The sequence below is a fragment of the Cyprinodon variegatus genome, unplaced genomic scaffold (assembly GCF_000732505.1).
Source record: "Cyprinodon variegatus isolate N-32 unplaced genomic scaffold, C_variegatus-1.0 Scaffold860, whole genome shotgun sequence".
Lineage (NCBI taxonomy): Eukaryota > Metazoa > Chordata > Actinopteri > Cyprinodontiformes > Cyprinodontidae > Cyprinodon > Cyprinodon variegatus.
The window spans coordinates 328,158-351,886 of record NW_015151313.1 but is presented as its reverse complement, the minus strand read 5'-3'; the positions used below and the strand labels follow the sequence as shown (position 1 = coordinate 351,886).

The 23,729-nt window shown below is 37.2% G+C and overlaps 1 protein-coding gene across 1 annotated transcript in view; it reads right to left on the bottom strand.

Moving 5' to 3' along the window:
* Positions 1 to 23,729, bottom strand: part of LOC107099331 (collagen alpha-1(XI) chain-like) — a 43,083-nt gene that overhangs the window by 5,960 nt on the left and 13,394 nt on the right. The window contains exons 2-20 of the mRNA XM_015397407.1: positions 15,322 to 15,489; positions 15,127 to 15,218; positions 14,767 to 14,888; positions 14,449 to 14,611; positions 10,989 to 11,111; positions 8,547 to 8,657; positions 8,297 to 8,428; positions 8,152 to 8,199; positions 5,610 to 5,651; positions 5,384 to 5,446; positions 5,222 to 5,296; positions 4,669 to 4,752; positions 4,520 to 4,576; positions 736 to 789; positions 616 to 669; positions 425 to 478; positions 278 to 331; positions 150 to 203; positions 18 to 62 (exon numbers count right to left, since the gene is read on the bottom strand). Coding sequence (XP_015252893.1) covers positions 18 to 62; positions 150 to 203; positions 278 to 331; positions 425 to 478; positions 616 to 669; positions 736 to 789; positions 4,520 to 4,576; positions 4,669 to 4,752; positions 5,222 to 5,296; positions 5,384 to 5,446; positions 5,610 to 5,651; positions 8,152 to 8,199; positions 8,297 to 8,428; positions 8,547 to 8,657; positions 10,989 to 11,111; positions 14,449 to 14,611; positions 14,767 to 14,888; positions 15,127 to 15,218; positions 15,322 to 15,489 — 1,595 coding nt within the window. The remainder of the gene's footprint in view (positions 1 to 17; positions 63 to 149; positions 204 to 277; positions 332 to 424; positions 479 to 615; positions 670 to 735; positions 790 to 4,519; positions 4,577 to 4,668; positions 4,753 to 5,221; positions 5,297 to 5,383; positions 5,447 to 5,609; positions 5,652 to 8,151; positions 8,200 to 8,296; positions 8,429 to 8,546; positions 8,658 to 10,988; positions 11,112 to 14,448; positions 14,612 to 14,766; positions 14,889 to 15,126; positions 15,219 to 15,321; positions 15,490 to 23,729) is intronic.

Sequence of the window (23,729 nt, the reverse complement as noted above, 5' to 3'; positions counted from 1 at the left end):
TCTCTTTAAACACTCACAGGATCACCTGGTTGTCCTCTTGGCCCCGGTGGCCCCTGGGAGCCCTATAAATACACAGATGAACAAAATCAAATAAGTCCTCACATAAAATCCTTTCCATTGTTATAAATACCTATGCCATGATACCTTACCTTTTCTCCCAGCTCTCCTGGGGGGCCTACAGGTCCTGGCTTCCCCCTATCTCCCTAAAAAGATATTACAGGTAGATGATTGAATTGCAGGCTTGACATCCCTCACTCATTCCAGGTTATTTCTGTACCTTGTGTCCTTTATTTCCTGGGAGACCAGGTAAGCCATCAAAGCCCCGATCTCCCTAATAAAAAATGCACAACAACAGGAGTCAGACCATAATTCGTGAAAGCTGAACAGGCAGGAAAAGAAACGTGTGTCTGCGGCATTAGTTTACCTTTGCTCCTGTTTCTCCTATCGCACCACGAGCCCCATCTGAACCTCCCCGACCCTGATAATAAACACATAATCGAGTAATAAAAATATGACAGCAGATGATAAAACATTTGACACTAATTTTAAAAACTACTCAGTGGAAGACGATTGCGATGATAAGAACAAAATTGGCAACAAGTTAAATATCCTCACCCGTTTTCCCGGTCTTCCATTCTGACCTGGAATACCCGGCAGTCCTGGAGGACCCTAAGAGAGAGAAAGGTGAGTGCATAACATGAGATAAAACACTAAAGGCTTCAAAACTCATCTCACCATCGCTCCCATTTCACCACTGCTGCCTTTCAGCCCCGGGGGACCTGATGCACCCTGAGAGAAATAAATAAAAACACAAATAAATAAATTAGATTAAACTATCACAGCTATGCTAAACATGTTGTGTCTCAGAGCTATAAGATACATATAAACATGGAATAGAATATGAAACATAAACAATAGAGTAATGTTAGACTGATAAAACCCTGTTTTCAGACTATAGTCAGAGTCACTGTTTAGAACTCCCCAATAAAGGAACATTCTGTTACCCCCTGATTGTCCCCATATCAAAGCAATCCTCTAGAAACACCAGCTCTGTTCATCCCGTGACCACACCAGTCTGCCCAAGGCGGACACTACTGAATGCCTGACTTGCTACCAAGAGACAATTCTCTTCTACATTTAATCCAAAGTTAGGTACTGTGTGCATCCCAAACATGGATGGTTCTGGACAAAGGCCAACATGGGCCAGTGCCCCTGTAGAATTTGTCATGGCTCGTGTTAATAAGACATGATTGTAAATCAATTTCTCATGATGATGGCATAAGGAATATTGGCCACTCCATATGTAGATCCTTTATGGAGCAGCAGGTAGCCTAAAGCACCTGGGAATAATGGTCTTGTTCAGGGACCCACAGTAGTCAACTGTGGTGTATAACTTGCATACTTGCAGCCCTCTCAGGTCTCCAGTGCTCTGCTCTAGTCACTGTGTCACTACTCAGGAATGGGCTGTGGCATTTTTAGCTTCAGGCATATTGAGGTAACATCACCTGGTCCTGAACCACCACTGTTCCAATAAAACCAATGTTCACAGCCAATGGCAACACAAACAGGCAACATTCATCTTTTTTTCTTTGTTCCTTTCTTTGTTTGTTTCTTTCTTTTGTTCTTTCTTTGTTCTTTCTTTGTTTGTTTCTTTTTTTCTCTGTTCTTTCTTTCTTTCTTTCTTTCTTTCTTTTTTTATTTATTTATTTATTCCTGGAAGACTGGAACTAGACATCCATTAGAGAATGGATGAAATCAGCCAGGCCTTGGCAAATTATAATTTCACCTTTATTCAGGTAAAAAAATATTTCTATCTAAGGGAAACCAGCTGACTGCATCGACTCATTGACTATTTCCAATCCCTCATACCAAGCATGCATGTGGTGACGGTGGAGAGGAAAACTTCCTTTTATCAGGCAGAAACCTTCTGCAGCACCAGGCTCAGTGTGAGTGGCCATCTGCCAAGGCCGACTGGGGTTCAAGGGGACAGAGGCAAAAAATGACATGAATGAAATTAATTCTTTAGCACTCAGGCCCTGGCAGTATACTTTGATGCTGTGGTTCAACTTTAGCTTCGCTGAGTAACCTAGGAAACGGATTAGAGTAGTCTTCCCCTGAGGCCCGGACAGTGACGGTGGAACAACCCAGAGGATGAGTGGGACTGGATAGTCTGAGACTAAGGGAGGAGATGGGTGAAAGTTTGCTTCCGTGTAGGAGAGAAAAACTAAGCCAGGAGCTAAATGAAGAGAAACAGGAAAGATGATTGGCCTTGGAGAAGGTGTGGCTCTGACTTGATTGGCTGAGGCTGAACAAAGGACATCGCAGGTGGTTCAGGGGAAGCTGATAAGAGTATTCCAGATTGAATTTTTGCTTAAGCTTAATTTAACAAAATATTTAAAAACAAAAAAGTACACATGCTGTTGTATGGTCTCCTGATTTCTTCCCATGATTGTATACTTTCACAATAATTACAAACTATATAGAAACGTACATATTTCTTTGCATGTATACATTTTAAAAGAACACAAAACATTTCAGTATTATCAAAACTATCCATGTTGACAACACTGTTTTTTCTAAGGTTAAACCCTAAAACTCTATTTTTACATTTATTCATATGATTTTATGGAAAAATAATACAGTATTGTGTTTTATATGATTTTATATTTGGTTTAGAATTTGAGCTTCTAATTTATAACAGTTCCTAAAGATTTCTGAAGGTATTTCAAAGCTTTTATAGGAATGTAGCTACATTACAACAGATTATGCCGAGTATACTGAATCAATGCGGAAAACCTAAATAAAAATCCAAGAGCTGAAAAAGATTCTCATCCGTGAATCATCGTTTGGTTGATCGTCTCATGAAAACATTTTATCAATTAGCTTTTTGAAAATCCCCTTGTTACTTTTAGGATACTGTTTGTTGCCTTTACGTCTTCTATTATTTTCATATTTTGAGAGTGTTTTTATTCTTGTTAAAGACTCAATCATAGACCCAAAAGATCGTATATATGCATTTATTTATTTTTTTTATTTATGTATTTATTTATTTTAAATAAATAAATAAATTATTTATTTATTTATTTATTTATTCATAGTTCACTGGTATGTGATCCTTGAGTTTGGGTGCCTTTTATGGATAAAAGAGATAACAGAAGTCAAAGCCAAGTTGGTTTTAAAACAAGCAAACAAAAGAAGCAGGAATATTGTGCTGTAGCTGAGGAAAAGAAAGCAGCAGTAAAACTTTAAACAGCCTGAGGAAGTGTTTGCCCAGACAAGCTGTTCCCAAACTTTCAGCTTCTGACCCACAGAATAACAGTGGAAGAGATTTATGATCCTGATAATCAATAGATTATACAAATATTTCCAATACGTCATTTAAATTTGGTAAAGGCTTCATCCTAAATAGCAACAGCAGTTCAACTATGGATTTTATCTCTATGCGAGTCATGTTTATGTCTTTTTTAACATGGAGCCTAGACGGAAGTTCAACTGAAGAAACTCATTGCTCTCCTACATCCACCTACGACACAGTCATTCAGCTTTAAACCACACCTCCACGAAAGCCAATCAGCATCCAAAGTTCATCTTAAAAGGCCTCTGATGAGCACTTGTCTGCTCCTTTGCGCAGGCGGCGGATGCGCTGTGACTTCATTCAGATGACCCCATTTCAACCCACCTCCAGCCCCTCCTCCACCATCGTAGCTAAAACTTCATCAGAGTGTCATTCCTCCCAGACTCTTACTGCTTTCCGCGTCTCATTCCAACCGGTCTGGTGGAAGACCGCCATGTTGAGCCTGGTTCTGCCAGATGTTCCTTCCCAATAGGGAGTTTTCCCTCTCCACTGTCGCTTCATGCTTGCTCATCATGGACAGGTTCTCTCAAACTGTGTTATCCAACTGGGCTTTCATCTTACAGGTCCCTGAGTGAAGCTCTAGTATCAGCCCACTCAGTCCACTGGATCTCCCCATAAAGCTCAGCATACCGTCTCGCTAACCAGCAGTCTACAGACTGACCAACTTCATCTATCTCAACTCCACCACCAGTTTCAGGCCTGGGGGGAAACAGCCCTGTTCTTTGCTCCTGTTCATGCATATCTATCAAAATTCAGCGCTACGTTTCCTGCTGAGGTCTGAGCACCAAGACCAAGTAATTGTATCAATACATTTCTTCTAATTGTCTTTTCTCTTCATGTGGGCTTTTCAGATTGAAATGTATACCACACATAACCTTTTTCTGTGATTATTTTGCATGTTCCTTTGCTATCCCAACTTAGGGGCCCCCAAGTTTGAGAACCATTGGATCAGACTACGTGTAAAAATCATAAATGTAGCTTCTTAAATATAAAAGGGAGAGAAAATATAAAGAACATTAAGAATGACATTATAACAGTATTTTTAGATTTGAAATTATTTTTTTCTAACAATGTAAATCCATACAGTCACATGTGCACTTATATATTTGTATGATGGATGTAAGCTACTGCAATAAAAGTTAAAATACATTCAGGATGACTCACCAGTGGTCCAGGTCTTCCTCTGAGACCCAGTGGCCCTGGAGGGCCCTTCATTGCCAGCTAGGGAAAAAAAGTTAACCTTTAATGAATCCTCATAAATGCCTGATTTAAATCATCTGAGATTATCAGAGCATAATAATATGCTTGTCTACCTTTGTCTGTTGCAGGATGGCCTGAGCCTGAGCCTCCTGTGCAGAAACAATAGCACCTGTCTTTGGGTCCCCACCAGACTGGAACTAAATAGCAGAGAAAAGTATTACTCAACACTCCTCCTAGTGGTCATTATTTTCTACTGGCAGCTAAGATTTCCATAAGAAGACACTGCCTACAGTGGAAATACATGAAACAAGAAATATGAGATAAAACGGGAAAAAAAAGAGAAGAATTTGTCTCAACACAGGATTGCAATAGTTAGATTTAAGTACATCCAGAGCTACTAAACTTGGAAATCTTGGTAAAGGGTAGTTTAATTTAATTAGTATAATAAAATATTATACACCATTAAATCTGGTTAAATAGTGAATCATAGTTACTGCCTTTAAGAGGAACATCTACATTACGCTAACAGTCTCAAGTTTCAGAAAAAATGCTGAAACTTTTCCATTCACCCTGAGGGACTTCTTTATTATGTAATAGCACTGCAGCCACAGCGGCTCAGCAGCAGCTTGCAGAGCCTATAGGAGCACAGTAATATCTGTCTGTTACCGGTATCAGCATTATGTTTCCTGGAGGACCTGGGATCCCATCAGCACCATTAAGGCCCGGCCGCCCAGGAGGGCCCTTAAAGCAAAGACAGAGATAAGGGCAATTACAAAGACACAATGGTATGTTCAGTCATTCATTGAGCAAACAGGCTACAGCACCAACCAGCTCTCCAGGGTCTCCTCGAGGGCCCACCGGTCCTGTGATTCCTGGAGGGCCTGGTTCTCCCTGCGGATCAAACATTCGGTGTAGAGAAAAATTGTTGTTTATCCTCGCAAACCTATCCTACATGTTCTTATGTTGTTGTAAAGTCTGAACCTGAAAAAAAACACATGCTATACCTGAAGAAAAATGTGTTTCTACTTTAAGTATCACAGTTAACGTCACTAACCTCTGGTCCTGGAGGTCCATATGGTCCTGTAATCTGAGTTCCCTGTAAAACAAACACCAAAACAAAGGACTATAATTGTTTTAAAAGTTAAAAGTTCCATTTACACATACTTTGCTGTAAAAAAGAAAAAAAAAAAAAAAAGATTTCCTCCCACATATGTGCAATTTTGACCTTGTAAATTGGATCACAATAACTCCTTTCCTGAAATGCCTCATCCGTTTTACACCTGGTATAAAACATGGCTTAATTTAAAAAAATCTACTATTTTTTTTGGCAGTCCTGACAATATATTTCCTATATGTTGTGGATCATCAGAATCCTTTTAGAAAAATTAGGCCAACAGTGTTTTTGGGGAATTTTCTTTTGGAGTCTGGATCTTTCTGTATGGTTCACTAATGTCCTTAAAATGACTTTGTAACCCCTCTCAGACTGAAAGATATCAATTAATCTGTTATTGACTGATAATCTAATTAATTTATATGTTATGTTACGTAATGTGTTGTCTGCTAGGAGTGACATTTTTTCTGTCAGGCTGATTTGAATAGCTTTGCCTCTGATCCAGTGGTGGAAAGTAACAAAGTACATTTACTTGATTACTCTACTTAAATACTTTTTTTGAGTATATTTACTTTACTTAAATCATTTTTGGGGGAGGGACTTATAACTTTCTGCTCCACTACATTTCCATTAGGAAAGTTACTTGTTCCTTTTTTTCTCAGCTTAGCTTTGCAATTAGCTGTTGATGTTTATCTTTCTTGAAATGCTATTTCAACATGCAAGAGATGGACTGAACTTGGACACCACAGTTTCAGAGATTTGCATAACATTCCACAGACGTGAGACACTCAGGGTAGATATTATTTATAGTTTATAAATCGTATTAAGGCATTAGTTGTTGCCATGTGGCCAAGTTGTTTAGTAGGATGAGTTCTCAGAATCAGAGTTTCGGTTCCTTTTTGGTAATAGATTGTTAAACTTCTATCCCATCTTAAACTTCTATCTCATAGTGAAATTGTGAGGAGAATCAAGAAACTTCTGTTTTCTTTTTGGTTTGTTTTTAGATAAGAGCTAATAATCAAAATAGCTGTCCTAATTTTTTGCACCATTTTTAGACTGAAGTTCTTCACAGGTGGTGTAGGAGAATGGTTGTACGCATCAATACATCAGTTGGTTTCTGAAAGTTACAAGGTTCTGTAAAATTATACAGAAATTTTCTTTGTACTGATATTAGAACATTTGATATGCATTTGAATGACTTTTAGAAGCATTTACTTTTGAATATATATTTTCAAAAATGAGTACTTCAATACTTTAATCTTAGTAGATGTTTGACTGAGTAACATTTACTTGTGGTCGAGTAGTATTTGACTATGAATATCAATACTTTTACTCAAGTACTACTGTTGAGTACTTAGTCCACCACTATAATAATTATTTTAAAATTATATTTTGGATTTGCTGTTTACTCCTGTCTGCCATCAGAATTTGCTCTCTTTCTGAAATATTTATGTGCGCTAAAGTGCAAAGTTATATTTGTAAGAGAAAATATATTTTTTAAGTACCATAAAATCTAACAAGAAGCCTTTTTAGGATAGGATAGGTAAAATTATTGTTCTAGGTTTAAACAGTAATATGAGAGTGTAAAACAAGCACATTTTAGAATAGGATCTCTTTAATTTGTGAACTTAACAAATAAGGTTAAAATGCATTGAGAGAAATATTTTATGGTTGATTGAGAGATTTTAAATAGCTGATACATGTTTTCTTGGTTTAATTTAGTGAAAAGAGTTGAGGCTCCGGAGCAAATTATCAGCACCCAAAAGAAAAGTATTTTTTACACTTATGCAAAAACAAAATGTGCAAATACCAGTAGCATTACTTTTGATCATTGATACAATTTAGCTGTATCATTCCTCCATATTTGCAAACCAATGTAATATTTATTTAAAAATAACATTTAGGAAAAAAAATGCTTTTTGTTTAAAACAATTAAAGTAGTAATACTTAAAATCCTAGAGAGCTCTTTTTTTTTTCGACTTTAATGCTCCTCAAAATGCAAAGGACAAGCTTCCATCTAGTTGAAGCAGTTGTGTCAGCAAATAGCTAAAATCAAAATAGCTATTCATTTAAACCTGCTTTTATCTACAGCCGAGGAGGAAATCGTATATATATCAACTGGTAAACTATGTGAACAAAACATAGGACTTGTTAGAAGTATAAAAAAAAGTGCTTCTTCTCGGCTGTTATCAGCTCAAAGAAATTATTATTGTTACACTGCTGAAATACTGAGGTCAGCTAATAGCACTGTTCAAATGTGTACATCATTAGAATACAGTCTGATGGTTTAATCCAGTGGTTCCCAAAGATTTTCTTCTGGGCCCCACACTTTGGGAACCACTGGTTTAATCGATGAGATTGTGGCAAATGTACCGGTATGTAAAATGTCTAAAAATGTATCTGACATTTACAAGCCTAATTTAGTTTACAGACATTATGTTTAGTGTTGTTGTAAATCCCATTATGTGTGTGTGTGGCTCCTTACCAGACCCAAATAACCCGGCTCTCCCTTCTGTCCTTTCTCTGGTAAGTTCTGATGTAAAATATATTCCAGAGAAACAAACATCATTATTGTGTAAAATTGCTTTTGACATAATTTATATCTAAATAAATGAAACCTTTCACACCACCTGAGTGTTAAGCAAGTACTCCCGTTCTCTCTCCGCAGGTCCGTAGCGATCGTCGTATTCTTCATCATACTCCTCATACTCATTTACATGGTAGTAGTTTGTTGTGTTGTCATAGTCCTCGTACTCTATAAACTGAATAACACACATTTACAGGCTTTTAAATCATGAAGGAAAAAGGAAAAGGAGAGGGATTATGTAAAGGGACAGAAACTAAATTGATTGGTTATTGTTTCCTCCCACTAAGTCTCACCTCATACTCAGTTACATTAGGACCTGCAGTCACAGTGGACACTGAGATGTCATCATAGAAAACGCTGTAGTCAAACTCTTCCACTATGCGTTTCTTAGGTGTTCCTTCTTCCTAAAGACCAGAAAAAAAGAATAAAAACAGGGGACAAAAAACCTGAATGAACTAATAATCTGTCAAACTGTTAGCAGGAAAGGCAAGTATGTTAATAAGCATGACGTCAAAGCATACACTGCAAAAACGTTCTGAAAATGAGAAAAAAATATTCTTCAAATAAATGTATTTAACCTTCATTTGATTAGGAAAATAAGGTGATCTGCCAATGAAATGAGCATTTTTACCCTTGAAATAAAAACATTAGATGATATGCACTTGAAATAAGAGACCGCAGTTGTGTTTTTTTTATTTTAAATGTAAAAGTTTCTCACTAACCTGCTCAATTCAAGTAAAAATGCACTTAATTTAAGAAAAAATGTCTTACTTAGATATACATTTTTTGCAGTGTACGCATGTTAAGAATTATTGCTCCAAAAAACAAAACATCTGTAGATGTTTCACAAATGGTTCTTTGTCATTAAATTTCAAAAGTCTTCAAATAATTGTTCTGCACTTATACCCATGATAAATGGCTGCAGTAGGGACATATTTTAGTATTTAAGTCAAGATAGGTTTAGCTAGCGTTGCCATCTTATTATGATCCTTCACAAGCTTTAGCTTGAAAAGAGCTTAAAGGGCCAAATGAAATGTAATGCAAAATGTTACTTTAGAAAGGGTTTTAGCTGCGGCTATACAGTAATGCAGCTTTTGAATTCCTGAGTGAAATACAAATAATGCTATGAAAGAAAGTAAAAACATCATGATTACTGCAAGGATCGATAAGGTTGGCGGGAAAAATAGAGCGCTACGTGCATCAGGGGGACAATGATGTTTAGATCTAGAGCGGAAATTGCACATTGAATGGATAGCTGTAGAATTGGGGAGTTTTTTTTGTTGAACAATTTCAGTCACATGGATCCATTTACCACGCAGGCCAATGACCCACAGACCAGGTTTGTCACATAGTGCTTTTAAATCTCACGATTGGATGCACGTCTGTCAGGTCTCTTATTAAGCCAGTACAGGCCATTTCATAATTAGGGAAAACTGGTTTGCAACATTTTTTTAATTTTCTTTCAAATACTCAAAACACCCCAAATTAACAAAGACAACACAACTTATTAAGATAGTCTTCACATCCCAAAAGCTAGTTTTGAAACAGAACAATAGATTAAAAAAAACTTATTTTTAAGAGCCGATGCATCTGGAATACTTATTTTATCCCAGTCTCCATTCTCCCCTGCTTTTCAAAACATTTCTCCACACTCTCCTCCCAGTGGTTAAATCACCTTTTATGTCTTCATCTAATGATATTAACTTTATGTAAATAATTCTGAGATTACCACATTACCATGGTGTTATGCACTGATACCAAAGCTAAGCATTCCAGACAATACATGACACTCTCTTGCAACTTTTGATAGCCGACATCTGATTTTGTTTTTTGTTTTTTTGGACAGATATATTAAAAAACACTGTATAACTTTCAGCCACTAGGGGAGCTAGACTTTTGACCTTCAGGTTTAGCTGCCCTAAAAGCAACTGGTAACTGCATTGCTGCAAAAGTTTCCCTCCATGTTTTATAATCCAATAGAAGACCACTATTGAGTAGTCATGGAGTTATTTTTAAAAACGAGGCCACGTTAAATCCTACATCTAAGAACCATAAATATGTCTGATCACGTAAATTTCATATCTGTTTTGTTGACTATCAGCATCTTTAGCATAGGTAGCTCTTATATTTAAGGGGAGCCCAGACAGTCGTAAAGCAGTGTTCTGGGTCACATGAATCATTCACAGATGGATCCAACCCTCTCAAGTTACATAGGTGCATCTTAAAGGAGTCAAGCCTGCACATACTGTAGCATGCTCATGTTGACCTGCAGTATCATAATTTAATATACGGTATTTAGGTCAAGAGTTACGCTGTGTTAATTTGAATTTAACCATTTTCAGCTATATGTCAAAAGTATAGACAAAATAATGTTGTAAAAATGATAAAATATGCCGTTAAATCACTGTTCTCTTAAATTTGACCATTGATTCCTTTTGTAAAATACAGTTCTGGCAAGGCCTCAGAGAAAAAGCTAAGCCAAATTAAAAGTGTGTGTGGAGTTGTAAGCCAGATGGGGAATAAAACAGCAACAGAAGGAAGTGATCTCAAACTTTTCATAGAAGAACTTTTCAACGAAACAATGAAGCCAAATCATCTTTCTTTGATTATAGTTAAAGCCAGTAGTATAAAAACTAAAAGATATTTTAGAAAATTGAATCTCTGACATGCATCCGGCTATTTGCAAAGTACAGCAGTAGCATCTTAATTCTACCTTTTGAATGAAGGAAACATACCTCTTCAGTCTCTATTGAAATGCTTTCATAGGGTAAAGCTGAATCACAGTCTGGGATGTAGTCTTGGCAGTAGGTTTCTGCTGCTCTGGGATCATCGACTAGAAGCAGTTGCTGGATTTGTCCCTATTCAAAAGCAAAAAGACACATAAGAAAACCCTAAACAATCAGGAATGCAGACAAACCATTGCCTGCAGGTGTCACAAATATTCCTCATTTAACAGCATGGTATTAATAAAATAAATGACCAAGCACACACAGATGTCTGTCATGTCTTTATCTTTAAATGTGTTCAAATAGTCAGATCAAAGTGGCTCAACATGCTGCTTTTATTGTTGCTCTGCAGTTAATCGTCTCCAGAGCTTTAGTCTCTGGAGGTCCCAGTGCATTTCTTCCACAAAACAATCTTTTCCTCTGTCTGTTTTACATGTGCATATACATAAGCAGTCCGAACAAAATGCAGCAAGGAGCTGCATGGATGACCAGATGTCCCATTCCACACGATTCAAGGTCACAGTCTGCACCTGATGTCTGTCAAAATAACCTCAGGGTGCAATCAACAAGCCAGAACCAACTCATAAACATCCAGAGGGATGTAAGCAGCAAAGTGTTCTTGCAGGTTGGGTTGTGTTCATGAGGTGTACTTAGAGATTAGCTAAAAAGGTAAATCTTCACATAAAGATGTTACTCCAGAACTCTGGCATGTAAAGCTTGTGAAAGCTAAGAAAGTTGCATTTCATTCTTACAACCACTGGAGGGTGTTATAGAGGGATAAGCATTTTTTTTTATATGACAAATCAATTAACAATGCAGTTGCAACTAGAGATACTTTCTAGGGACCCTTTCAATGCTTATCTTCATAGAGGACAAAGATAAAATATAAAATATTCATATTCACATAAAATATTCAAATGGGCAAAAGAATAAGATAAGCAGAGACATAGACCTACTTATTTAGACAATCATCTTCTACTATATTATTTGCCACTTCGTCAGTAAAGAGTTCTTTAACACTGTTAGATGTACATCTGACTGTTTGGTATTTTGTCATTTTCATAGATTCAACTAAAATCAAAGGAACAAAGTTCCATTGTGATAGCAGGCCAATAACATTTGCAAAGTTGTCTGTTATGTACAGATTGAAAAATAGTTTATCCACAGACTGTATCAGCCCTTTAATGCCTTAATAATATTGAAGTTAGTGTTATGTGATGTAACAAACAAAAAACCTACAGAATAAACCTAAAGAATTATGAAAACATAAAAAGAAGGTCCTGGTCATTGGAAAAACAATCAATTTGAAATAACTTCAAACAATATCAGTGTTAATAAGTCTCATGGCTCTACACCGAGATAGTGTGAAATAGTGTTTTATTATTATTATTATTATTAATAAAGTACAAAATATTATGACTTACTTAGAGGCTTAGACAACTTTTATGGTCATTTTGTATACACAGAGTATATACAAAACGAAATTTCGTCTTGTAAAGCTTTTCATAACATTTCCATTCCATAAAGTGCAGCAGTGATCAAATGTAAACAGTGTTAGAGAAAAAACATGGTGCAAAAAACACATCGATATGGAAGTTCAGAGCATTAAATACAAATGGTGCAATTTTGAAGTGTTTTGGTTTGTCAGTGTGATGCAGACATGCAGATAAAATCGAGATTACATTAAAAACAGAAGAAATAGTTAAGAGCTCCATCACTTGGAGCAGTTCCTAGCCATAGGAAGCCACATCTGCAATGATGCACCTCAATGAACACAGCAAACTCAGAGTCTAATGTGGTTTAGGGACCCTACTAGAATGCCTCCAGGGTCCATATTTGGGAGGTTTTCCCGGCAGATTTCCCTGGAAGGCAGCCAGAGCCTAGATTAGATCTAGCTGGATGAACTATGTATTTCTTCTGGTCTGGGAATACCTTGGGATTCCCTGGAATTAGCTGAAATGTGCCATTATCAAGATACATTTCCACAATATGTGAGTCAGATTGGTCAAAAGTGAGGTCTAATTTAGTCCTCTAAAATTAGAAGAAAAAATAACTGCTAACCTCAGCATCAACTGGATTCAAACAAACTGCAGCATAGCATGCTGAGTACACATACATAATTCAGTTAAATTAGATAAATGCTTAGAATGGGTCATGATCTTTCACTGTTACCATTTTTATTTTCAGTGATCCTTTTTTTCTGACTTTTTCTGATTATAGTTCAATCTAAGATTTACTTATTAATTTACCCTTGTATTCAACCTTTATGTCTTTGTAAGATGCTTTCCAGTGTTTCTGTGTTTCTCAGAACAGCTCCTGTTTTTATAAAGCTCTCTCATCCTCAGCTCCCTGCCTTATCCTTCTGCTCATCTGTTTCTCATACGTATATGATTATTCACACCTGCTCTCCATGCCTCTTCTCCTCACTCTTCACTGTGTATAGGCTGCCTGGTTTTCTCTTTTCATTGATGGTTTAGTCTGTCTCTTTCTTTGTCATTACCATTTATTTTGTCTATGCCCAATGCCCAGTACCTTCTATTTAATTGAAACCCTTTTTTATCATCAACTTATTTATGTATTCACCTCACCTCTTCCTATTATCGTCTGAATTTGGATCCTGTTACAAACCAAAGACGATAGAATGGCGAAGTAATGGTTAACTTTTATGTGGGACTAAGATCATGATTTATTGACCACAAGCAGTTGAAGCTTACCACAAGGTGTTCTGGTCATATGAAACTAGAATGTAGCTTTTTGGCTAAATACATGTCACCTTGAATACTACAATTAAACATGGTGATGCTAACATCATGTTGCAGGGATGTTTTTGTTTTCCAGAAATAGTTAACCTGCTCACTAATGACAGGGACATGGATAAGGACATGGAGCAATGCAGGAAGAAAAAGGTTAGACAATGCAAAATCCTTATGATATAGAGGGAGTTCACCTTTAGCAGTATAGCAACCCTAAACGTACAAGAAAGGTCTACAAATACGTGTTTTAAATGTGGTAGAATGGCTTAGTCAAAGTCTAGTCCTAAATCGGATTTCAAAGGTTTATATCTTGTTCACAGATACTCTCCCTCCAGTCTGAATTCTTCATAGTTGCACTGTACAAGATCACTTCAGAACTCAATCTTCTGAAAGTGCAAAACTGTTACCCCAAATATTTGTAACCCATATCCATGTAGCCCGTAGTGTGACGTACCAAAAGATACATAGAAAGACTGGCTAATTAGCCCAGCTTTACTTTCAAGATCATTATTTGCAACAGAACTTTAAAAGTTGTGCATCATATTCCTCTTACTACACAATTATGCACCACATATTATATACAATCAAGTAAAACATTACAAATACATGGGATGATTCAAAAGAACAAGTAGTTTTGCAACATTGTCTTTTTATATTTTAACATATATCTATAATTGTAAACTATTTGATTTATTCTAATTAATGGTAAGGCTCACCTCAAAAACCTCCTCATCCAGCAGACGGGTTCCAAACACAGTAACTCCATCAGTGCTGACATGGGGATCAGGACCTCTGAGCAGTTCCAGAGTCTCCACTTTCTCACAGTCTAAGTAGAGGGTTACTGACTGGCCCTCCACGCTGTATGCGATTCTGTGCCACCTGGGAGCAAAGGAGAGAAGGAACTCCATCTGTCTTACATTTTGCATGCAAAAAATATTGTATGTATTGTTTTTTTAAATTAGTTGAAAAGCTCTGTGTTGAACAAAGAAAATGCAACAAAAAGTGTGCTTGTAGATGCCCGTGTAGTTACCCACTTGCCATCAGCCACATTAATCTTTCTGAAGGTGGGGTAAAGTTCTGGAGTCGGCTGACCCTCATGATCTTCATACAGGAAAACAGGAGAGCGAGCAAGCTCTAAACCCAACTGCTGTGTTCCCTGAGGAATACCAGAAACAGAAAGGTTCAAGGAAATACATTTTTTTTTGTCATACCAGATTAATACTTTGCATGGAAAAGCTGCTCTTTTTCTTTTTACATTGAATTGTTTATAAAAGTTGTTCTTTATATCTAATACACTGAATCATTATTGTAAAAACTCAACCAATTAAAACTAAAATCTTTAAAACTAACTATACTACAATGTGAATTGAGCATATGTATTTTCCAGTATATACCTGGGTGTCATACAAGGAGAGAAGAAAGACTTGTGATCCTTTTACAGCTTTAACTGTCGTCATGAGTGAGAAATTTACAGGAAAGGCTAAATCTGGAGGATGGGTGGGTGAGAGAAAAGGAAAAAAAACAATTATGCAACTGGCTTAACTTTTTCAACACTAAATAAACCACATGGAGTTTTATCAAAACTAAACCTGGAAAGAGTTGCTTGGTGGGAGCGCTCAGCTGGATCTTCTTATTGATCTTAAACGAGAGGTCAGTCTCCTCTCGTCCTTTCCTGCTGGTGCACAGTCCTGCTTCCAAGGACACGCCCTCCATGTTCTCCGAAAACTCCAGAGTCTTTATGAGGTCAATAGGATTAGCTACAAGGATAGGTAACACAACATTACTGTAATGCAATGGCATTTGCAGGTTTTATTATAACCTCATTTTAAGATTAATAAAACCTGAATTAAAACTGTTTTTAGCAAAACATCTAAATCTGCCATGTGCATGACTTTGGGAGCATATTCTGGAGTCAGTTTTGTATCTATAACAAACACTGCTTCAGTTTTTGCTTATATAGAAAATAATCAGTACCTACAGTGCCAGTGGTTCTTATGCCAAGCAATGTCCAAAGATAGCAACCAAAAACAAGAATACACACAAGTAACTCAATTTAAAATACTTCTGTTGTTCCAAAAGGAAATTATTGTCTGGGTTTTATGGTGTTGCTATTGTTTAAAGAACACATTGGTATAAAAAAAAATACCCACTGTGACAGAGGAAACTAACAAAAGCTTCATCATTCTTCAAGTTTTCCACAGACACTTTAAAGGTAATGGATCAACATCAGTCAGTTGTGATATTGCTTAGGATGTTTAAGCACTCAAACTCACAGGAGAGAGCGAGTGTAGCACAGGTTTCATTTAATATACTGAAGGGTACATAATATAGAAATGTATTTGGTATATCAATTTTCTTGTTAAACAATAACTTTTAGTCACTGAAAGCATTTAGGTTTAATTAGTTTTTTTGTTTAGTCATGTTTTAACAATAGATTACATAAAAATAAATAAAAAATAATTTAATAATAAAAATAATTGATTATACAAAAATAGATATTATTAAAATAAAAAAATCAGTTATCAATATAATTAGCTTCTTCTAAAAATTTTAACTTGTAACTTGGCCATGGCCTCAGCTTCTTGACAACTTCATCTCACTGTTGTCTGTGCCTGTCTTGTTAGATCTCACTGCTGCATTTGATGCAGTTTATCACAATACTCTTACAGAAAGGCTCAGAGGTGATGTGGGAATTAAGGAGACAAAAATAGCCTAACACTAGTTTTCCCCCAGTTGTTAAAAACAGCAATAATCAAACCAAAAGAGAAGCTTGGACAAATTGGTCCTGCAAAACTACAGGCCCACCTCAAACCAAGGTTATTGAAAAAGTTGGTTTCAACAGTTAAATGCCTTCTTAAAAATCAGCAGCTGCTTTGATGTCTATCAATCAGGTTTCCGTGGTACCGAGAGTGCCGTGGTTAAGGTGTTCAATGACATACGTATAAATGCAGACTGTGGAAGAACAGCAGTGCTGGTATTACTGGACCTCAGTGCAGCGTTTGATACTGTTTATCAATTGATTCTATTAGAGCGTCTGGAAAACTGGTTTGGCCTATGTGGTGCCACGCTGGATTGGTTTAAATACTACCTGAAGAACAGAGATTTCTATGTGTCAGTAGGGAACTGTAAATCAGAGACCAGAAAAAACACATGCGGGGTTCCTCAAGGCTCCATTCTGGGGCCCCTCCTATTCAACATCTATATGTTCACCTTAGTTGAGATTATAGCCAACAACAAGATCAGTTACCATAACTATGCAAATGACAAGCAGCTTTGATTTCAATATCACCATTAAATACAGTTTAAATACAGCATTGGTTAGATGCTTGGAACAGATCAATATGTGAATGTGCCATAATTGTCTCAAACTGAATAAACAATGATGAAAAAATTGATTTGATTGATCATTGTTCGTTAGTAGAATCCATTTCTGAAACAGCATCCTCGAAAAAGGTCCAACAGGCAGCTGCAGCTGATCCAAAAGGCAGCTGCCGGTGTTCTCACTAGAACTAACATCCGAACTTCTGAAGTCCTTACACTGGCTACCTGTAGCTCAGACAATTGACTTTAAATTCCTTCTGTTATTCTATAAATCACTGAATGGATCAGAACCTCAGTATAACAGATTTGTTACCAGTGTATCAACTTCCCAGATCACTTAGGTCTTCTCGTTCAAGCATACTCTGTACACCCAAAACTAGAACCAAACATGGAGAAGCAACATTTAGTTCCTATGCTCCAATTATGTGGAACAAATTCAAAGAAGACTTTAAAAGTCTTGAAAGCCTGAGTTCTTTAAGTTAAAAACCCATTTGTGTAGAACCAACTTTGAGCGTTGAAGGTAAAATGGGAACTGAGGTATAATTAATTTATGGTTGTGATCCAACTGTTTTATTTGCTTTATTACCTCCTTTTTTCATGTTTTCTCATCTTTATAATCACCTTAATAATCACGCTCAAGCTTACATCCAAGATTTGATTGTTCATTTTTTGCTTCTAACACAGCACCTCAATGTCAATTTTCACTTTTACTAGTGGTTCTTAGAATTTTTAAAAGTAGGTTCAGCTTTTCTGTGTTCGTTTTGTCTGCTTGTTGCGTTTACCCCCCTGTAGGCCCCCGTGAGCAAAAGGATGCTCAAACTGAGCTTGGCTCTGCTAGAGGTTTCTGCTGTCGAAACTGAGTTTTTCTTCTCTACAGTTGCTGAATACATGTTCAGTGTAACGGATTCCTGCAATCAACTACACAATGCAAGCAAATGTCTACTATCACTACATACACATCCAGGAGGTGTGAATCCTGCATACTCAGTGGCTCAATGTAATCAGTGGTTTTATTTAAATAGAAAACTTTTATCCAATCTGTCTGCATGTTTTAATGAAACTCTCTCAATCGTGTGTCTTGAGATGACATGTTGTGAATTGGCACTTTAAAACAGAACTGATAACACCTTGCTGAAAATGTTTAAATGATTCCCAAAGCAACACTTACTGTTGAAAACTTTCAAAAGTGACTGTACTAATTCACCAGAATAAATACATTTTAACAGAGACTGGTGGTTAAACTAAGTAAAATATGAACAACGAAATATAATATATATATATATAAAAAACAGATGTGTACCGGTATAACAGTGTGTGTTCTTTAGTCTAAATTTGACCACAAATCCACAACATGTGCAAATATTCAAATATGAACTCTGCTTAGGTAGGCTTAACAAAGTAAAGATGAGGCATGAAAAAAGGCTTTGAAAGGAGGGGGGGGGGGTTCTACGATATATTCAAAGTGTAGAGAGATTGGAATGGAGAGGGGAGATAGAAGAAATAATAGATACCATGAGTTAAGAGGACATGCCTCTACTGGAGTGGCTTCTTCTGTAGAGACTTACGTAATCCCTCCATTTCCATATGCTGCACACCTTTAGAAACACATAGACTCCTGTGCATGTGTAGGCACACCTCAAGCTGGAAAGTTGTCAAGATCTTCATGCCAGATGCAGTCATTGCCAATTAAGTTTATCGGTCTGTTCATCCATGTGTCTGCTTGTCTGTCAGCTTGTAACTGTGTCTATCATCGGCCTGGCATCAGGTCATTAGCACATATAATTAATGCAATCATATTTTGGCTCTGATTCATGCACCGATATGGACAAATATCTGTTACTCTTTTAATTATTTGCCCAGATATGTTTTTACATGTTTCTGCTTCCTTTGATTACTTTAACTGCCACATTAAGAGTTTTTATTGTTATTATTTCCTACAACATACATTGTAATCAATAATGTATTTATACCTGTTTAAGTGTTTTTATATGCAGGCATTGCTTAAAATGTAATAGAAAAAAATAACCCAAATTGATCTGAAAATCTAATTATATCTGACCTAATTCTCTTTGTTGAAAAGCTGGAAAAGCACTGCCTTGTGAATTGCACCTCAAATGTTCCTTGTTTTGAATCAACAGAACATAAAGTGCCTGACAAATCCTTTATCTTTTATACATTTGGTAATAATACACCTACGCAATTCAATGTATTTGCATGACTCTGAGATGAGGGACTAACAAAAAGAACTGCATAACTGAAGTGAAAAAAGGTTCAATGTAAGAAATCAGAAAGTTTGACTTAAATTGTACTACTTTTAGCAATATCCCAGGATTTCAAATTACCCTGGAGTTCTGTTAAGTCCATGGTCCGAAGAATTGAAAGAGAATGTGTCAAGTTATGTTGAAGTTTGTAGAGGACCCACAATCAAATATGGAGGCAGAGGTGGGGTCTTGCAGATTTGATGAGGGTGGTGGCAACAGAAGCATAGAAATAACCAACCAGGTAACAGAGGCACCAGCACAAAGGTAACACAAAGTTTAAGGAGGAAATGAAGATGATCCAGCAAATACTAACTGCAGAGGTGGAGTTTATATCCCAAACAGAACAATGAATGGAGTAATTTACTAATTAGGAGCAGGTGTGGACAGAAGAAGCTAGAAGGGAGCAAAGGGTAAATGAGAGGGGGGCTAGGAGGAACAGAGAGTAACCAGCGAATACAACAGTGCTTAAATTTAAGGAACGGAAAGAACTCAAATAAAGCTAAAGGGGAGTTAAACTAATGACTAGAAAATACAGAATAACCAAGGGGAAAATAGAGGATAGGGGAAGGGACTGCAGATAACTTAAAATAACTATGATGCCATGGAAAAGATAATCTAAAGACAACTGGAAAAAATTAATGGCAAAATAAAACTAGAGGAAAGGTTTAAAAAATGCTGAATTGGAGATAACTGAATAACCACCAAAAAGAATAATTAAACTAAGAAGTAATTTAATCAGAAACAAAAAAAAACTGGAGCAGAAGATCATGACAGTATGGTCCAAATAAGCAACTTCCAAGCTATTCACCTAAATCTATCCTCCTAAATCAGAGGTTTGCACCATTTACGAACATTTTGCCATAAATAAAATACAACTCATTTAGAGCTAAAAAATATGAACTTACATTTTAATTTAATATTAATTTCTGGAAAATATCTACTACAGGAAATAAAATGCAAAGAAAGAATATAGCCTTCGCAAAAAAAAAAAAAGAGAGAATGGATAAAATTGTTCTAAACAAAAGGTTTGATTCTGCAAAATAAACTAGACTTGAGCAGCAGGACAACAACTCTATTTAAAGCCTACACCATTTCATCAAATTAAAATGATGTAAAAGTGCTTTTCAAATATACTCTCTATCAAAACTTACTGCTTGAGCAGTTAAAAAAAAAATCTGTCTCTGTTCATAAAAACCTTGTATAAACACACCAATATGAACTACAACCAGTGCTTGAAATGAAAGGTGATTCAACAAAGTATTTATTCATGGGAAATCAATATTTAAATTTTATATAAGGAATCAAACATTTCAGACTTCTGTTTGCAAACAATTCCTAAATCATTTTTCTCATATCCAGATTTTGCCCTCCTTTATTGCATAAAATCCTTCATTTTTCTTAGATGCTGTAGTACACTTTTGAAAAAGCTATAACTTGTCTTAACAGTAGATCCTGTCATGCACACATGCCAGAAACACTGCATCAAATTTCCTCAGTTCTTCACTCATACATACCGCAATGTGAACTGCTGCACCGACATTTGAATACACCAGAAGACAAGACTAGACATGACACCTTTTTTCTTTACTTATAACAATAAGACATTACACTTTTTTTCTTCACTTGGAACAATAAAAATTTTAGACCCCTTATTTTATCTTGCTGCTTTATATTCAGACAGCAATATCCACATAACACTTACATGTAAATTTACCTGTATGTTTTGTTCATTCACATAAGAAGTTTTTTTAAAGATGCTGCTCTTGTCCTGAGGCTATGAACTGCTGTGTAAGGAGATTATGATCAACATGCGTTCACATGCAGAGTATGTTGTGGACTTCAACTAAATTTTGAAGAAATGTCTTGTCTTTAGAACAAAAAAGTACAGATTTTCTGGCTGGGAGTGGATGACACGTTTATACATAAATGCAAATATATACCTGTGGTAATAAAAAGAAAAAAAAAGGAAACATGAACTAACATGGTTGAACTGCATGTTCTAAAATGTATATATTTTCTGTGCTTCATTTGTTAAAATATACATATTGCCTGGTCTAAAAATGGGATATAGGCTGCTCAGTGGTGCAGTGGCTAGCACTGCTGCCTTGCAGTAAGAAGGTTGCGGGTTTGATTCTTGCATGGAATTTGCATGTTCTCCCTGAGCATGCGTTGGTTCTCTCCGGGTACTCCGGCTTCCTCCCGCAGTCCAGTGTGTGTGTGAATGGTTGTATGTCCTGTTTGTCTCTGTGTTGCCCTGCGGTGGACTGGCGACCTGTCCAGGGTATACCCCACCTCTCGCCCATTGACAGCTGGAGATAGGCACCTGCACCCCTTGTGCCCAGTTGGGACAAGCGTGAAAGATAATGGATGGATTTACTACAAAAGTAAATACAAAAAAGTTTGGGATTTACTTTCTAATACTACATATCTTTTTCAACACTTTTATGACATGCATTCGTGCCTCACCTTCAAGTAAGTAAAAGTAAAAGTCATGTGAAATGATGCCCAGTGGCATAGTGACCAAGCCTGGTTTTACAGCCATACCTGAGCTATACGAAAAATTTTGAAAAAGAACTGGAGCGAGTCAGGCTTTTTTGCAACAATGACCTTACTAGGTCTATCTAAACCAAGATCCTGGCATACCTTAATGATAAATACAATGATCCTAGAATCAGGGAACCTGGGGTCCAGGAAGGATGTTGCATCCTTCCTGGACCCCAGGTTTAAAACCAAGTGTATAACTCAAAAACAAAATTAAAATCAGCAAGGTGTGCACATAACTAGGTTAGTAATAATCATGTATTTATGGTATCAGAAACACACTTTATATTTATTTGTAATCTAACTTCAATGCTAACATCTGGGTGTTTTTATCTGCTACGAGAAAAGATCTCTAACTGAAACCACCCTGAGATCTCAAAGCCTTCTGGTGAAAAGGTGAAAAAGTCTCTTAGCAGCTTCTTCAAAACTTTGGCAATCTCTTCTACTTCACCCATGCAACTTGAAGATGTTGCTGAAGCATAGTTGAACGGTTAACTTATGACTCCTGCCATTGATGGAGAAAATGACCCCTTGGCCTGGTGCAACAGATCAGCTTTCCACGACTGTGCAACATCGCCTGTAAAGTATCTCTGCATCCCTGCCACAAGTGCTCCTTCAGAGCATCTTTTCAGTGCTGGAGGGAACATAGTGAACTGCACTTGTTGATCTTTAAAACAAAAGTTGACACGCTGATTTTCCTTTCAAAAAATCAACGAAATCTGAGTCTGTAAGGACACTGCCCATTACAATAATATTGGCCTTCACAATGGCTGCACCTGTAAGCAACTATACAGCTCTCGACAACTATAAAAAATACGCCATTTAAAACGCTATGAATTGGGCATCGACCCTGCATCTATGACCACCAGCGCCTGCTTGAGCTTCGGTCACAAAATGTTGTTTCTGGCCTCTTAAAGGGGTTGTAGAATGCATAACCAAGTTTACATTTTCATAGATGAATGGCGATAGTTCAGTGGGTGAAATGGATGTACAGAGAAGTTCAAACCGCATTGTCACCTCCTTTCTCTGCAAATCTCACAATTCTAAACTTTCACCATAAAACAGGCAAATCCAAACGAAGCCCAGAGTTGACGTAAACTTGGGGTTGTTGCCTTTTTTGGTTCTGGCCTGTACTTTTGTTACGCCCCGAAAATTACATAAAGACCAGCCCACTGGTTCACTGGCCCAAGAACATGAATAGAGGTAGATGTAAGACACTAGTTTAGCTGTTTAGCCTACAGTTGGGTTTACTTCTACAAGAATTACAAAGAAGGCATTTTCTCTATTGAAAATGAGCCAGGGACACGGGCGTAAATGCAGTGTTCAAGGCTGTACGGAGAAAGGGGAATATTTTCACTTCCCAGGGATCGGAAGACTCGACAGGCATGGATTATGTTTGTGTATCAGAAGATCCCTGCAAAGTTTAAAGCAGGATCTGCTAAACTTCTTTTACTGAAATGAAGGGCTGTTCTGACCGTCAGGCCATCACAAACACAAGCTATAAGTATTATTGTTTTTTGGGGATGGGCAGGGGGTGGTATGACGTTGCAACTGCTGGGCCACTGACTGGACCAGACCTCAGCAGAGAGCCATGAGCCGCTCGTCGTCAGCCATAGAAGGGGGGGCTTGAAGCCAGTAAGGCAGGTGGGGGGAAGCACGAGGCCGACGGTGTCCAGGCTACCGTCACCGGGTCCGGTTCGGCTGCTCCGTCCCCCCTGGCTCCCCACCTGCCCCCACCCATCCTCACAATCTTCAAAGGCACCATAGAGAGCGTTCTGACCAGCTGTCTCACTGTGTGGTGTGGAGACTGCAGCGCCTCAGACTGGAAGAAAGTGAGAAGAGTGGTGAGAACAACAGAGAGGATCATCGGGGCT